At 29.2% G+C, this 15,413-nt stretch overlaps 1 protein-coding gene and 2 non-coding genes across 3 annotated transcripts; all 3 read right to left on the reverse strand.

Moving 5' to 3' along the window:
• Positions 1-5,570: 5,570 nt before the first annotated feature.
• Positions 5,571-5,642, reverse strand: TRNAH-GUG (transfer RNA histidin (anticodon GUG)). The gene has a single exon. It is a non-coding gene; the product is annotated as a tRNA-His (tRNA).
• Positions 5,643-6,551: 909 nt separating this feature from the next.
• Positions 6,552-13,388, reverse strand: LOC146933978 (putative magnesium transporter NIPA6). Its single transcript, XM_085705791.1, has 9 exons — positions 13,110-13,388; positions 12,963-13,019; positions 12,781-12,871; positions 12,365-12,525; positions 12,154-12,281; positions 11,885-12,022; positions 10,669-10,761; positions 10,463-10,580; positions 6,552-7,221 (listed from the first exon to the last, which is right to left on the reverse strand). The coding sequence occupies exons 1-9, from the start codon at positions 13,228-13,230 to the stop codon at positions 7,091-7,093; spliced, it is 1,038 nt and encodes a 345-aa protein (XP_085561917.1). The 5' UTR covers positions 13,231-13,388; the 3' UTR covers positions 6,552-7,090.
• Positions 8,723-8,794, reverse strand: TRNAH-GUG (transfer RNA histidin (anticodon GUG)). The gene has a single exon. It is a non-coding gene; the product is annotated as a tRNA-His (tRNA).
• Positions 13,389-15,413: the final 2,025 nt, after the last annotated feature.

A 15,413-nucleotide genomic window follows, 5' to 3' on the forward strand; every position in this document is an offset into this window, starting at 1 on the left:
AAATGAAAAGTTGGTATATTTATAGGGACCAAAAACATATTTAACCCTTTAGTTTTTTAATGTTTGAACACTTAATAGCAAGACTCATAAATTAAAACGATATGTCCTAGGTTTCAATCTCCCAAAAAAAATGCTCTATATATGTTTCATTCAAGTTTCAGTTATCAAACTAATACTAGTTGAAATAAAATTAATTAAAAAATATTAATTGAAACAAAAGATTGGAGGTTGTGTTTTGATCTCTTTTTTGTTTGTTTGACAAAAGCTGTAATTTGGATCTTTGATCTGTAATTGCGTGATTAGCGTCTATAATTAGTTCTAGTATTAATTTTTTGAATGAATGCTATCAATTAGTTATCGATGATTATACACGCAATGTGCATAGTCAATTAGTCATTGGTATTTTAATCAGCGATTCCCAGTAGCAATATTAAGTACTCCAGCTAATCTGGATCTGGATCATCGTTAATACGTTTTTCTTTTAAATTTACATAAAGAGTCAAACATATACTAGAATACTGTTTTGTTAAAAAATAAACGGTAGATTATTTTATTTTTATTTTTTTGTTCAGTAAATTTTATGAGGTGGTGATGCTCAAGTTTAAGGTAGAAAAAACTAGTATAAATTTCAAAGAACACTCACACAACACTCACAAAAAGATTTCTATTTATTTTCTTGTGGTTAAAGTGTGGAAGACTTGTGAAAACGCTACAATTCACTATGGAGATTCCGGTTAATAAGATAGGACAATTGTCATGAACAAAACCATAAAAAGACCGCGAGATTGAAAAATGTTCCCAAATTCTGTAACATGTACAAGAACCGCCTCTTTTATACATCTAACCATTAGTTCATTTATAGTTGGTGTAAAACTTAAATATTTACACCTTGAACTCGACATATACTAAAAAAATGTTCAAATTTAAAGTACAGTATGTATAATTATGCTTATTGAATATTACAGCAAAATATAAACAAATATTAATTGTAGTAAGATAACGAATCAAATTTTGCACCAAAGAACTTCAAAAAAAAATTCTTCTTTTGGTATAAAAAGAACTTCGAATTTGCACCAAAGATAAAGAATCAAATCAAATGGGTGAGGCCTAGATTACCCTCTCTTGTTTAGGGGGTATTTACCCTTTCAAGATATCAACCAATCAAAATGTAATATACAAATGTAACATTAAATGTCAAATAAATGAGTCAATTTTTTTATTAAAAAAATCAATTTTAATAAGGTAACTTTTAATTTTTATTTAATTATATTTAGGTATACAATCTTAATTAATTTACACTATAGGGCTTGTAACAATTAAAATTTCACATCAAATTCAACCCATAAATATTTATTTTTAAGGATGCAAAATTAATAATTTTTTGGAATACTTTTAAAACATTATTATTTTTTAATTAAAAACAAAAAGGTGTAGCCAATTTTTTCTCTACAATAAAAAAATTGTTCCTAATTTGTACTTACACGGATAAGTTGATATAACAAATTTCCACCAATATTTGTATTTTTGTTGCAAAATTAATAAGTCTTTGGAATACTTTAAAATTTTAAATATTATTAGTTTTTTTAATCTACTAACAATATATAAAAAATTATTAAAAAAACAATATATTTATTAAAAAAATATATCAAAATCAAAATCCAACAAAATTTCATAATTGTCCTTCTTAAAAGCCAATATATTATCATGATAATTACGGACAACTATTTTTTCAATTCCACACAACAAATTTAAATGTCTACTTTTAGTACTAATCTACTACCACTAATACTATAATAAGAAAATTTGAAAATCTTACTCGAGTAAAATTTCATAATTATCCTCACAATCTTCTTAATTTTATGGGTTTAATCGTCATTTTACAAAATAAAATACAAATTTATTAATTTTGAAAAAATTATTATATATATTTTTGTTTATCTTTCTAGCCTAACTAATTCTCTATGTATCTTCATTTTTCAGATTTATCACTTCCAAACCTAACTAATTCTCTATGGCTCTGTTTGGTAAAAATAAGCTATAAGCTAGCTGATAGCTGATAAGCTAGCTGATAGCTGGTGACTGATAGCTGATAGCTTATATCTGAAAAGCTCGCTTATTAAAAATAATGTGTTTGGTAAAATTAGTTGTTGAAGTGGCTGATAAGTATAAAATGACATAAAAGGATATTTTTTTAAGTTATATATATATATATATATATATATATATATATATATATATATATATATATATATTACACACATTTTTTCTAATGTATTTATTTTTTAAATATTTTAATATATGATTAAATATGTCTTAATTCCCTATAAATATTCAAACTTTTGGTTTTAGTCTCCATAAAAAATTTCTTCGACTTTTAATCCTCAAAGAAATTTAACCGACAATTTTGATCTCTGCTTTTATGAATCTCAAAAATAAGAGGAAGGTGGAGACAAAATGTGAGCTAGAATATATAAAATTTTACGGCGTACAATAGGCCAGTTATTTATAGTTTTTTTTTTTTGGTAAAACAAGGCAAAAATAAACAAGAAAAAAGATAAAAGCAGAAACCAAATGCTACAGGGAAGCTAAGTAGGCTAGTTATAACAATAAATAAAGCATTTCTTTTAAAAAAAACATATATATAAACGTTCCTTAAATAAAAGCGTGGCAGTTTTTATTTTTTTTTAATTGATAAAACGTGGCAGTTATTAACATGAACATGGGGGAGCTGTTTTATTAAAAATAATTAATTTAAATTAATAGGGTTAAAATTGGAAGAAAATATAAAAAGCTACCAGCTATAAGCTCAAAAGCTACTTGAAATAGCTTTTCAAAAAAAGTTATAAGCTCGTGAGAAAAGCTTGCTACCAAACACATCACGTTTTCATCCAACAAGCTTATAAGCTAATCCAAGAAGCTATAAGCTAGCTTTTTTGTGTTACCAAACACAGCCTATATCGTCATTTTGTTCTCATCTATTTTAATCTCTTAATCTTAAAAATTTGCATATTTAAAAAATTAATAGAAACGATAAAATAATGTTAAATTTTTTAAAATAATCATTAGTTTTCAAAATTTAAGCATATCAACTTTCTCATATCGGTATACATAAAATTTGATTTTGGAGATATAAGCACATAAAGTCTACAATGAGTGTGGTGTAAATATTTAACGGTATTTTGGAGAAACAATACAGTGATGTTGATATTTTAAAAACAGTCACGAGTTTTCTAAATTTTATCATATTGACTATTACATATTGTTAAAAAAAAAATTCTTCTGCATATATAAGTATATAAAATCTTCAACGAGTGCGGTGCAAATATTTATCGGTGTTTTAAATATAAAATAAAAAGTTATTTAATAAAAACATTACATCAATGTTGATATTTTGAAAATAGTCACGAGTTTTCAAAATTTAATCATATCGATTTTCTCATATATGAACATAAAAATTTATTTATGCATATATAAACACATAAAATCTGCAATGGGAGGAGCAGTGCAAATATTGAGTGGTGTTTTGCATATAAAATAAAAAGTTATTCAATAGAAACACTATATTAATGTTTATATTTTGACAATATTAATGAGTTTCTTCGATTTTATCATATCAACTTTCTCATATATTAACATAAAAAATTATTTCTGCAGATAAATCACATAAAATCTACAACGGGTACAGTGAAAACATTGAACGGTGTTTTGCATATAAAATAAAAAGTTATTTAATAGAAACACTACATTGATGTTGATATTTTGAAAATAATCATAAGTTTTAAAAAATTTATTTTATTGATTTTCTTATATGTGTATATAAAAATTTGTTTTCGTGTACATAAGAAAATAAAATCCACAACATACACGATTCAAATATTTAACATTTTTTTATATATAATATATGAAAAAAAAACATTTGATAGTACTAACAAAGTAATTATTTTTTATATGATTACCATAATGTTACGTGACCCGTGCGTAACCGCACGGGTCTTTTACTAGTTAAAAAATAAAATAAAGCATGGCAGTTTTTTTTCAAAGGAGAAAATGTGACAGTTGTTTTATTAAAAAATAAGCTATGAACTTGGCCATTATTTTTTAAGCCATGAACATGTTGTTTTATTAAAAAATAATTAAATTAAATTAATAGGGTTAAAATTGGAAGAAAATATAAAAAAACTACCAGTTATAAGCTCAAAAGCTACTTGAAATAGCTTCTCAAAAAACGCTATAAGCTAGTGGAAAAAGCTTTTTACCGAACACATCTTATTATATCAAAACAAACTTATAAGCTAGTCCAACAAGCTATAAGCTAGCTTATTCGTGTTACCAAACACAGCCATGATGGGTTGAAATTTTAATTGTTACAAACCCTATAGTGTAAATTAATTAAGATTGTATACCTAAATATAATTAAATAAAAATTAAAAGTTACCTTATTAAAATTCATTTTTTTTATAGAAAAAATTGACTCATTTATTTGACATTTAATGTTACATTTGTATATTACATTTTGATTGGTTGATATCTTGAAGGGGTAAATACCCCCTAAACAAGAGAGGGTAATGTAGAAAAAACCAATCAAATGCCTAAACTTAAGTAATTACTTGTGAAATATAAACATCGTATGGTAAAGAAAATACATAGAATAGAAGCAAAATTTATGTTTGTTCCATAGTCACTATTAAAGAAAATTCATAAAAAATTAATGTCCCTGTTTTCCTGTCTTATCATATTTAGTAAATTTGTTAGCTTTTTCTTAGAAATGATGCTATCTTCCCCCAGAATTAATAATATTGTAATTTTTTTTTTCAAAAAAAAAAAAAATATCGTAATTCTTTATTAACCGGCGGTCTTTATCTACCCAACCTATCAGATGATTTTTTTTAGAAAATAAAATAAAGGGTTAATTATGTTTCTAGTCCCTATAAAATAGCGACCTTGTAAGTTTAGTCCTTACTTAATTTTAATAGCATTTTTAGTTCCTATAAAAAAAAATTTACTTATAATTTTAGTCCCTGCTAAAACAAAGTTTGATTAATTATCCTTAAACTCTTAAATTTTTGAACGATTTTTTTGAGACAAGATTAGAACACTATGAAAGGTTCGTTTACTAAAATTTAGAATTTTCAGACATGAAATGAATTAAATATGAATTTTTTAAAACGACAAAAGTTAAAGATAAAAAGTAATAAAATCTGGATGTAGAAATCAAATTTTGCGATAATTTTTTGCGGAGGAACTTTTAGTAATGTTCTAAACATGTCTGCAAAAAATTGTTCAAAAATTTAAGAGTTTAAGCATAAATTAAACAAATTTGAATTGAGTAGGGACTAATACTCAGGGCAAAAAAACAAAATTAGGGACTAAAAATGCTATTAAAATTAAGTAAGGACTAAACTTACAAGGTCGCTATTTTATAGGGACTAGAAACATAATTAACCCTAAAATAAATGAATGCTTGAAAAATAAAAATAAAGGTGGTCTTTATCTACCCAACCTATCAGATGATTTTTTTTTCTAAAAAATAAAATAAATGAATGCTTGAAAAATAAAAATAAAAAAGGAAATGTGGCTGCTGGGATTCGAGCCCAGGTCTCCACGGCCACAACGTGGAATTCTTACCACTAAACTACAGCCACATGATGTGATAACCTCATGCGAGTTATCTTAATTACGTCTTAGATTTCTATGATATACAGTTTTTTCCTACTTGCGTCGGGATTTAAACTTTCAACATGAAGTTCCTCTAAAATTAGATCAGATTCCAGAGTTATTACATTATATAACAAAATTAATTTTTTTTAAGGATAAAAAAATTAATTTTAAAAATCAAGTTAAAATTTTGTTGATAAAAAAGATTGACATGCTTTTGTTTTAGTGTAAAAGATTAACATGCTTTGTTGATTGTTGTGTAGTCTACAAGTTCTAACTCAACCGACAAAAATGTCAAAACTACTAAGCCGACCGGGATTTGAACCCGACTATCCACTTGTATGTGTGAATTTTCGATGACTATTGTCATTTCATCTAACTATTATCATTTAAGTCTAATTATTTTTTAAATAGGTGATTATTTTCACTATTTTTTATATATTTTGACCGTCCCAAAATATAAGAGCTTTTTTTTTTTAACAAATTGTTGCTCTTTTATATAAGATCTGCATCAGTATAATTTTAGCACAATAGCCCCCATTTAATTTAGATATTTTAATTTTCTTACCCAAACTATTTCTTGAAAAGACAATTTTTTTTTTCAGAAAATGTAAGGATATTTGGATTTATACAAATACTACTTTAATACTTTTTACTAAACTAAATCAACTTTATTTAAAAAAAAACTAAACCAAATCAACTTATTTTCCTAGTGTGAGTGACTTTGTTAAAAACAAAATATAAATAATTTTAATAATCAGAAGAAAAAAAAGTGAAATGGTGTTTTCTCAAATTAATAATAGACCTCAGACTTTTATATTTTCCAATCATGGAAAATATCCTACTAATAATATCCAAGTGCCCGTTAAATCATTAAAATTACACTGATCAACATATTTATTTTGGAGCGACAAATGTCAAATAATTCGTACTTTTGTTGGGAGTAGAGGTCGAGCAACGAGCACTCAACTTATTTATCATATGACTCGTTAAAAGTTGTGTCACCTCAACAATCAAGTCAACCTTATAACTCCTAAAGATCAACATACAAGGATTAGCTTCTACATTTACCAAACACCACAACAAGGAACCATTCACTCTACAAACCCAAAAAAAAAATCATGGGAAAAAAATTAGAAAGAATAAAAAGAAAGTGTGGTGTAGGAAAAACCAACAAGAAATACACTAGAGAAAGGAATACAAAAGGGATACAGAAGGCAAACATGGTGATTAATCAACCCTTTTCAAACATGAGCACTCAAGCCTTCATTTGACATGCTACCAGTGAACCGATTCTGAAAAAACGAAGTACCATCTCCTCTCTGCCAGCACAGTGCGATGACCAGTGATAGAGTAAGGATGCTATGTTTAGCGTCTCATTGTATGGATATAGCAGAAGATAATATATGAAACTTCTTGTGGTTTAAGCCATCTGTCACTTGAAATGATCTTGTCGTATAATTGCTATTAAATTGAAGGGTGACACATCCTCCTCTTTCTGTTTCCAGGATTCATTGTTGCCTTGGAAATACCATGATACTCTTGGAGACAATGGTGAATATAAATCTGTATGCGGAGAATAATAATCAGATAATGTATTCACTTTTAGAAAACAGCATCAGTTATCAGCAAATGATTTCCATTTTCCAGTATCATTAGTTTGTCCTTAATGCTGACAATATAACCCTTACCTAAATAATAGAACAAGATGTTACAGTACATTGACTATAGAAAACTCACGAATCTCTCTTCTTGATGTCCAGTTCTCAAAATTGAAAAGCATCTTAAGAAAAGTACTTATCCACATACAAATATCTCAGAAATGAATATTCACTTAGCAGTGTAAACACTAAACAAAGAGGACTTGCTTGAGCATAAGATATTAATAATAAATTTCCTCCGTATTTGATAAAGACCAATACAAGCAAAACTTAAGTTTTATGATAGATGGGTAAGACACAGCAAAAGAGATTAGAAGAAAACTTAAAGAAGTTATTCATAGAGTAATGAGTAACACCGTTCACATACTATACTACAGCTACTTTCTGATTCTACTTGCAGAAACGGTCTCCCCCTTCATGAAAGTAAAGCTACAAACAAATAACCTTCCTCCTGGTTTAAAGATTTTCACAGCAACAATGAGACTATACTATTATGAGTATGTAGTTCATGAAATTCTTAGGTAAATTTATTTGGAGACTGGAGGAATCTCGATATTTTCAAGGAATTTTTGTGCCTTCCATTTATTGCAAAATATTTTTGTATTTTTTTGGGTTATCTTTGGTGCTCATCTCATAGTAATTTCAGGGGAATTTCTATTACTGATATTTAACGAAACTTGTTTGCTTAATTGCATTTCAATTCTAAGAAACTATAGTTGGATATGCTATGATTGTTTTTCTATGCAGGAGGCTTCCCACCACCTACCTAGTTTTTCTTTCCTTCTCTCTTTCTAAGGATATGTTCTTCAATTCTTCTTTAACCAAAAAAATAAAATACATTGACTTGTCCTAATCTTGGTCAAACTGATGGGGTATAAAAAATACATTGACTTGTTCATAATATAGATTACCTCTAATTTAAACATTTACAAGTAAGTGGACCAGAAAAAGTACTATTCATGGAGGTTGACTAAATATTCAAACAATAGAAGATGTTTGAATGAGTTTCTAAACCTCGTGGGAGATTTATGTAATTTACTAAAGGAGTCCAAAATTGTAAGGATGTAGTACAAGAGATTTCAAAAAATAAATAAATTATTGGACTAAACTCATCCTTACGAAACCGGCTTATAAGGTCAGGGATGACAATGCTTTATAAACATTACACATACCATATCTCTAGGTAATGTGAGACTAAATTCACCCTTTCACACAATGAAGGTGTTGGAGGATGCAATGATGACAACCCAAATGCTGCAATTAGACGAACCGCAATGAAAGCGGAATTTCCAAAAAAAAAAACTTATGTTTATGCCCAATTAGCCTGAAGCATGGACGACGAGAGAAGGCACCGATAGATTAGAGCAAACCAAAGAAAGTGAGAAAATAAAAAATAAAATAAAAAATGTGGCTGCTGGGATTCGAGCCCAGGTCTCCACGGCCACAACGTGGAATTCTTACCACTAAACTACAGCCACATGATTTGATAAGTGTATGCAAGTTAAATTAATTATCACAAATTTTGATGATAGAAGGAAAAAATCATCGTGCTTGCGTCAGAAGATCCTCTAAAATGAGATCAGATCCCCTAAGTTTATTTCATTTATAATAAATTTAATTTTAAAAACCAAGTTAAATAGTTTTTAGATTAAAAAAAAAAAAAAAATGTTTTGTTGACTGTTGTAGTCTAGATGAACATGCTTGACATATTCCATTCGAAATGAAATATAAACAAAAGTGGTAGTTGAAATATCAATGCATGCGGTTAAAAATTTAGTCTACATGCATCAACTTTTCAATTACTCTTTTGGTTTATATTTTATTCTGGGGAGTATAATATAACGAAGTGCATTACAATTTGAATAATTTTTCAAGACTATTCAGTTCCCTTGAAAAAAGAGTATATTTAATTTTTTTGAATAATGTCTTAAGAGTATATTTGTTGTGACAAAGAAAAAAGAGTTTGTTTGTTTTTTAAAAGGGTAATTATTTCCAGAGTTTAATAAGTATGTTCTGTCAGTGTAAAATAATCGTACACTTTTGTCAGGAGGTAAGTAAAGTTGACTAAGAATTTCACCCCGGAATCGAACTCAGGTTCTCCTGAACAATTCGTCCTTTGGTAGACCTCATCAACCAATTGAGCTCAATTGGAGTATATCTTTAAATAAGAAGATAAGATAACATAAAATCAATTTAATAGACCTCAGGACTTTTATGTTGCCCCCTACCAATGATTTCCAAGTAGCAGTTAAATCATTAAAATTACATTGATCAACATATCTATGACAAATGGTATTTAGTTGGTATTTTTGTTGGGAGTAGAGATAGAACCCTAAACTTTCTTCTCATTCCACTTGATAATAGTTATCCCACCCCAACAACCTTATAACTCCTAAATATCAACATACATGGAATAACATTTTTTTTATTTTTTGGCATATAGTTCCACATGTCCCTTTTTTTTTGGCTTATCTTTTTGTGTTGAACTCAATGTAATTTCAGGAGAATTTCTATAACTGATATACAAGGGAACTTGACTGCTTAATTGCATTTCTCAGCCACTATAGTTGGATATACTCTGAATGTTTTTCTATGTAGGAGGCTTCCCCCACCATCTACCTAGTTTTTCTTTCCTTCTCTCATTCTAATGATATATTATTCAAATATTCTTTGACCAGAAAGAGAAAATACATTGACTTGTCCTAAGCTTCGTAAAACTTACTGGCTATGGAAAAACCCCATCCAATTCCAGATAGTTTCATAATATAGAACTATAGATTACCTCTTATTTAATCTTTCCCAAACACAGAGTCATCGACGTGCGAATATCTGTATGAGCCCATGGGAGTGAAAAAACTTCGTGGAGGTTGGTAAAATAATTTAAAACAAAAGAATATGTTTGTATTTATAATTGACTTAAAAAAAATACTATTCGTGGGAGGTTTGTGTAGTTTACTTGGTGTAGTACCAAAGATGGTAAAAAATAAATAATTGTTATCTATAACTGTTAACCTTTTCCGAAATCAAGATATGTTGAAAACAAAGCATAATTCTGCAGCAATTCTTTCCCTTTATTGGCACAGATAATTATAAGGAGCTTATATCATCCAAGTTTTTACAATACATTTCAGTGTTTGAGGTATTACCTGGATTGACTGGAGGGTCTGGCTCTCTTGTACCATGTAATAGAAATGTTCCAGATAAAATAGTTATGAAACCACATAGCTCTGACACAATACTGCCTATACTTTGACCAGAATAGTCCTACAGACAGGAGTTAAAAAATAATTAAACCATAAAACCTCTCCTTTGATGAACAAATTTCCATATTATGATTATGTGCAACACCAACCTTAAACATAATTGCACTGGCTAATATTGTAAAAGCTGTGAACAATGCATAATAGATTGGAGAAACAACTGCTGTGTTAAAGTTATCCAATGCCTGCAACCGCGCAAGAGTTGATCACAACAGAAGCTATATTGAAGATCAAATAACATGAAAATTATGAAAAATAAAAATATGGAAACAAAATCTAGTAAATCAATCAAGGAAGTGACTTCAGCTCGTATAGCCTTCAAACAGTTATAATTTGGTATGCAGGTTTATTTAGAACAAAACTTCAATGGGCACGTGTTGTGAAAAAAAGAATTGCAATGAAAACAAAATACAGGCATGATAATATAGTTATTAGTTAGTGACCAAAAAAGAAAATGGACATGAAAAATGATTTCCCGTATAATACATAACTGGATGATATATGAATAAGAAATCACCAAAAAAGCTAGATCGTTTACTATAATGGAAAGATAAACCAAACATGTTATTCCAAATGGTCCTGAATAGCAGGCAGAAAGATTTTATTCATACTCAACCGCCAAGTGAAAAAATAAATGTTTCTTTTGCAGCCTTAAGTACAGTATTGACTATTTAATATAATAGTTCTGTTCCAAATTGAGGATTACTATACCACAATCAACATAGTTCCTATAATTGATTAGAAAGAAACTATATATTTGGCCCATGAAATAAGTAAACTACACTATTGATTACTGAGACTCGAAAAGGGGAAGAAAAATAAGAAAGAAGAGGACAAACTTGATTTAGGGTTTTCTATAATGATTATTATTAAAATAAATTTAATCAATCTAGACAGTAAGATGGACCGGTACCTATCGTTTACAATCAGTCCGCTTTCTTATGGTAAAATTGCAAACATTGGTGAAGGAGTAGATAACTAAAGCTCACTTTAAAAAAGTTGTTGTACTAGTCCTAGAAATCAGTAAATTCTTGGTTAGAGGATTAGATAGTATACAATATTTCATCAATGCATCATAGCAAAAAAACCAGTAAGAATGAAGATTTTCACGTCAAGATTTCATAAGCAGTCTGCATACATGAACGCGTATATCTTCCCTTAATGCCGAAATTAAAATAATAGTTTTAAACAATAATGCAGGGTCCACATAGTTTTCAGTAATTAGAAGTTTCACCACAGCCAGAACAAAACTTGAAAAATTTAATGCTAAAATTATGTTATGTTAACAATAAAATAAGTGATACTAACCATATTAAGGTAATTGAGTTGGATAATGATACATGTGATAGCAACCATTGTAAAAATCCATGTCTGAAAATAGAAAATCTGGTTTGCACCTTCTAATGTAAGTTTGATTGCAATGCCAATCGCTTTCACGCTCATAATCTGTGAAATAAAAGGAAGTTTTATTGGAAACACAAAACAAATGGTTGGATTTGGTATATAATTTAGTCGAATATTAGATGATAGAGCATACAAGAATATTGAAACAAAGATAACTAGGTAGAATCACTTACAGTCAAAGACCCAACTATAGAGCAAATTCCAATATAAACCAAAATATTAGATTGGCCATAGCGAGGAGCACAATACAAAACCAAGAACAATGTTATGGCAATAGCAGAGGTCGTGTACATGAGAAATGCTGTAGGCCAAAAAAGAAAGCAATAATCAGGAAAATCACATGAATCATATAGACACGGGCATTATGGCACAATAGAAGAATACCAGGTTGAATGGCCAATTTCCATATCTGTTGTACAGAACTAAGCGACATCTCTTGCGGTGCATGCAGTACAATAATAGTGGATCCTAGAATGCATATAAGACACCCCAGCATGCCCATTTTCTGTAGCTTTTCCTTCAAGAGGAAATGTGCCAAGACAGCACTAGCCAATTCCACAGAAATTGTTAGCTCAGTGAGTGATTAAAAAAGCTAATTTGGTAAAAAGTAAGTAAACACTGAAACCGAATCCTTAAATAGAAGGATTGAAAAGATACACACACACACGCCAGTGTAAAGGGTAAACTAGTTTTACACTGACATTTTACACTAACATCGAATAAAATCATTCCACATGGAAATAGAGATGATGTTAGTGTAAAACTGATTTACACTCATAGAAATAGAAATGAAAGTTTACCTAACAATAATACTCAAAGCACCTAATGGAGTGACAAGCACAGCAGGGGCGTACATGTATGCTACAAAATTAGCAATCTCTCCAACAATCACTGTAACAAAATCTCCAAATCAAGTTCAAGTGAATAATTGAAAACAAAAAAAGAGGTTGAAAATTGAAAAGACAAGTACAAAGGTACATACTAGTAAGCATTCCGACCCACCAGAGAGGTTGAAGCAAATAACCATAGCCACCAACACCTGAAAATTAGAATGCAAAAACACAACCATGAACATTGTAAAAAATAGAATTATTTATTAATTAAAAAGAAGAAAGATAAAGGTAGTTACTAGCAGAAGGGCCGTTGACTCTGGCAAGTTGAAGACCCTTTTTCTTGATGATGAAACTGGAGCCAATGAAAGCACTTGAAATGAGTGCCAAGACAAAACCAGTTAAATTGGTGGAGCTCATATCCTCAAATAAGGATGATTGAGGTCATGAGAGAGAAGATGAAATGGAACCACTTGATTATGATTATGATTATGATTATGATTATGATTATGTACGGATGGAAGAAGCAGAACAAACGAACAAACACACGGTCTTCTTCTTCTTCTTCTGATGAACACAACACAACAACAAACAGTAAGCTTCTATTTAATTTTTTTATTTTTATTTTTTATTACCTTTTTTGTTGTTTGGTTTGGTGTTAAAGTTTAGCGCTTTTTGTCTCTCTCTCTTGTCTGTCTGTATGTTGTGTCTACGTGGTTTTTGTGTGTTCGTGCGTGTGCTCATTATTTCAGACCGCTGCCCGGGCGTTCCCATTTTCGTCCTACTCACCATTTCAGCTTTTCACAAAAAGTGATTATCATACTGTTACTTTTTTTGACCAATTATCGTACTGTTACTAAAGGCCCGTTTATTTGAGATTTTTTTAACTAAAAAAATCACTTTTTTCATTTTTTTAGTGTTTGTTTGAGATTTTTAAAAAATTCATTTTGTTAAAAAAAAAAATCATTTTTAGCCTCAAAATAAAAAGGTATTTCAAGTAGCTTTTCCAAAATCTATTTTTTTTAAGTACAAGGAACTCAAGTGTAAGAACTTTAAATCTTAAAAAAATGATTTTTATGTTAGTAAACATACAGTCCGTTTGTTACGGATTAAAATAAAAGTGATTTTGACATAAAATAATTTAGAGATTATTTGTTAGAGATTTTATGAAAAATTAGAATCTATTTTGCGTTTGTTTACCGTAATGAAAATCACTTTTTTTAAACAAATAATCTAGTTTGTTTGGATACAGCTATATAAAAGGGATTTTTTGTTACAAAATTAGTTCAATCTTTAGATCCATATTTTCTCTCTCCTCTAAAAAATCTATTTTTTGAGAAGCTGCTCTTAACAGCTTCTCATTTGAAGCTGTTTTTAGATTTTTTTTAGATTCTGATTTTTTTAAAAATCTGTAACAAACTGATGCAAAACTCTTAAAAGTGATTATTTTTTTAAAAAATGTGATTTTTTCCTTAAAAAAGCTATAACAAACGGGCCCAAAATCTCTAAAAAAAATCTCTAATTCTACTAACCCAAAATCTATTTTTTTTCAAAGCTGAAACAAACGCACCCTAATTTAGGCTCTTGCTAACGAGTGTTTTCAAAACACTCTTTAAAGTTTCTCAATTAAAAAATTATTCTTTAAAAAGTTCAGCATTTTAATTTTCGATATATTGAATGCACAATATCCCATAAAAATTTACTGATTAAAGTTTTTAAAAAGTGTTCTTAGAATATTCGTTAGCATTTTCCTTTAATTAAAAATTAGAAGTATAAATTGCTTTGTGTTTGTTTACCAAAATCATGTAGATCACATTTAAAGCAATAGTAGTTATCAGGAAATACTTCCTCTGGTCTCAAATGTAAGAAACTTTTCACTTTTAGATTCATTCAAGTTATTGCTTTAAATGTGATCCATGCATTTACTGTATGTAGTGAACGTGAGTCATGCATTTGGAGTACCAAGGAAAAGTTATACTAAAGATATTAAAGGTAGAAAAGGAAAAAGAGAGCTAATTATGCTCTGCCTTAGTTGTAGCAAATTGGGTAAAAACGACACATATAAAGGAACAGAGGGAGTACCAATTTTGGACCAAAAGTTGCAATTTTGGGGACAAAAAATCACTATTGTTTAGGCTAAAGATCAAGATCAATACTAATTGTTTGCTTAGACCATCCACAATGGTAGGGTCTTAACTATTTAAGACCCGGTACCTAATAGGTACTCCCATTGTGGAGAAATTTTTTGGGGGTCTTCTAAGACCCAGGGTCTCACTTAAGACCTCAATGCTTAAGTGGGTCCCACATTACTTTTGCTTAAAATAATCAATGTCATTGTACTATTGCTTTTCAATTGCAATTTACCTTGATTTTTTAATGTTATTGGTGGGTCCTATTTAGACCTTTTGTTGGAGGATCTCCATTGTAGTGGTTGAGTACCTATTAGGTACTATTATTAAAAAATAATAAAAAAGTGATGTGTCAATGTGGGACCCATTTAAGACCTCAAAGTTGAGGGTCTCCATTGTGGATGCTCTTATATAAGCAAAGTTGTGCATGACAATCTTTGAAAAATGGATTCGAATCCACTCAGACACAGATCA

Source organism: Medicago sativa, chromosome 4 (assembly GCF_051527215.1).
Source record: "Medicago sativa cultivar Bolivia chromosome 4, Bolivia_mono, whole genome shotgun sequence".
NCBI lineage: Eukaryota > Viridiplantae > Streptophyta > Magnoliopsida > Fabales > Fabaceae > Medicago > Medicago sativa.

Excerpts from the sequence above, each read along its gene's own strand:
- LOC146933978 (XM_085705791.1), bottom strand. The coding sequence starts at position 13,230 with ATGAGCTCCACCAATTTAACTGGTTTTGTCTTGGCACTCATTTCAAGT. Across the intron at positions 10,762-11,884 it reads AACTCAATTACCTTAATATG|GCATTGGATAACTTTAACAC; the intron begins GTTAGTATCACT and ends GCGCGGTTGCAG. Across the intron at positions 7,222-10,462 it reads AGACCCTCCAGTCAATCCAG|ATTTATATTCACCATTGTCT; the intron begins GTAATACCTCAA and ends CTCCGCATACAG.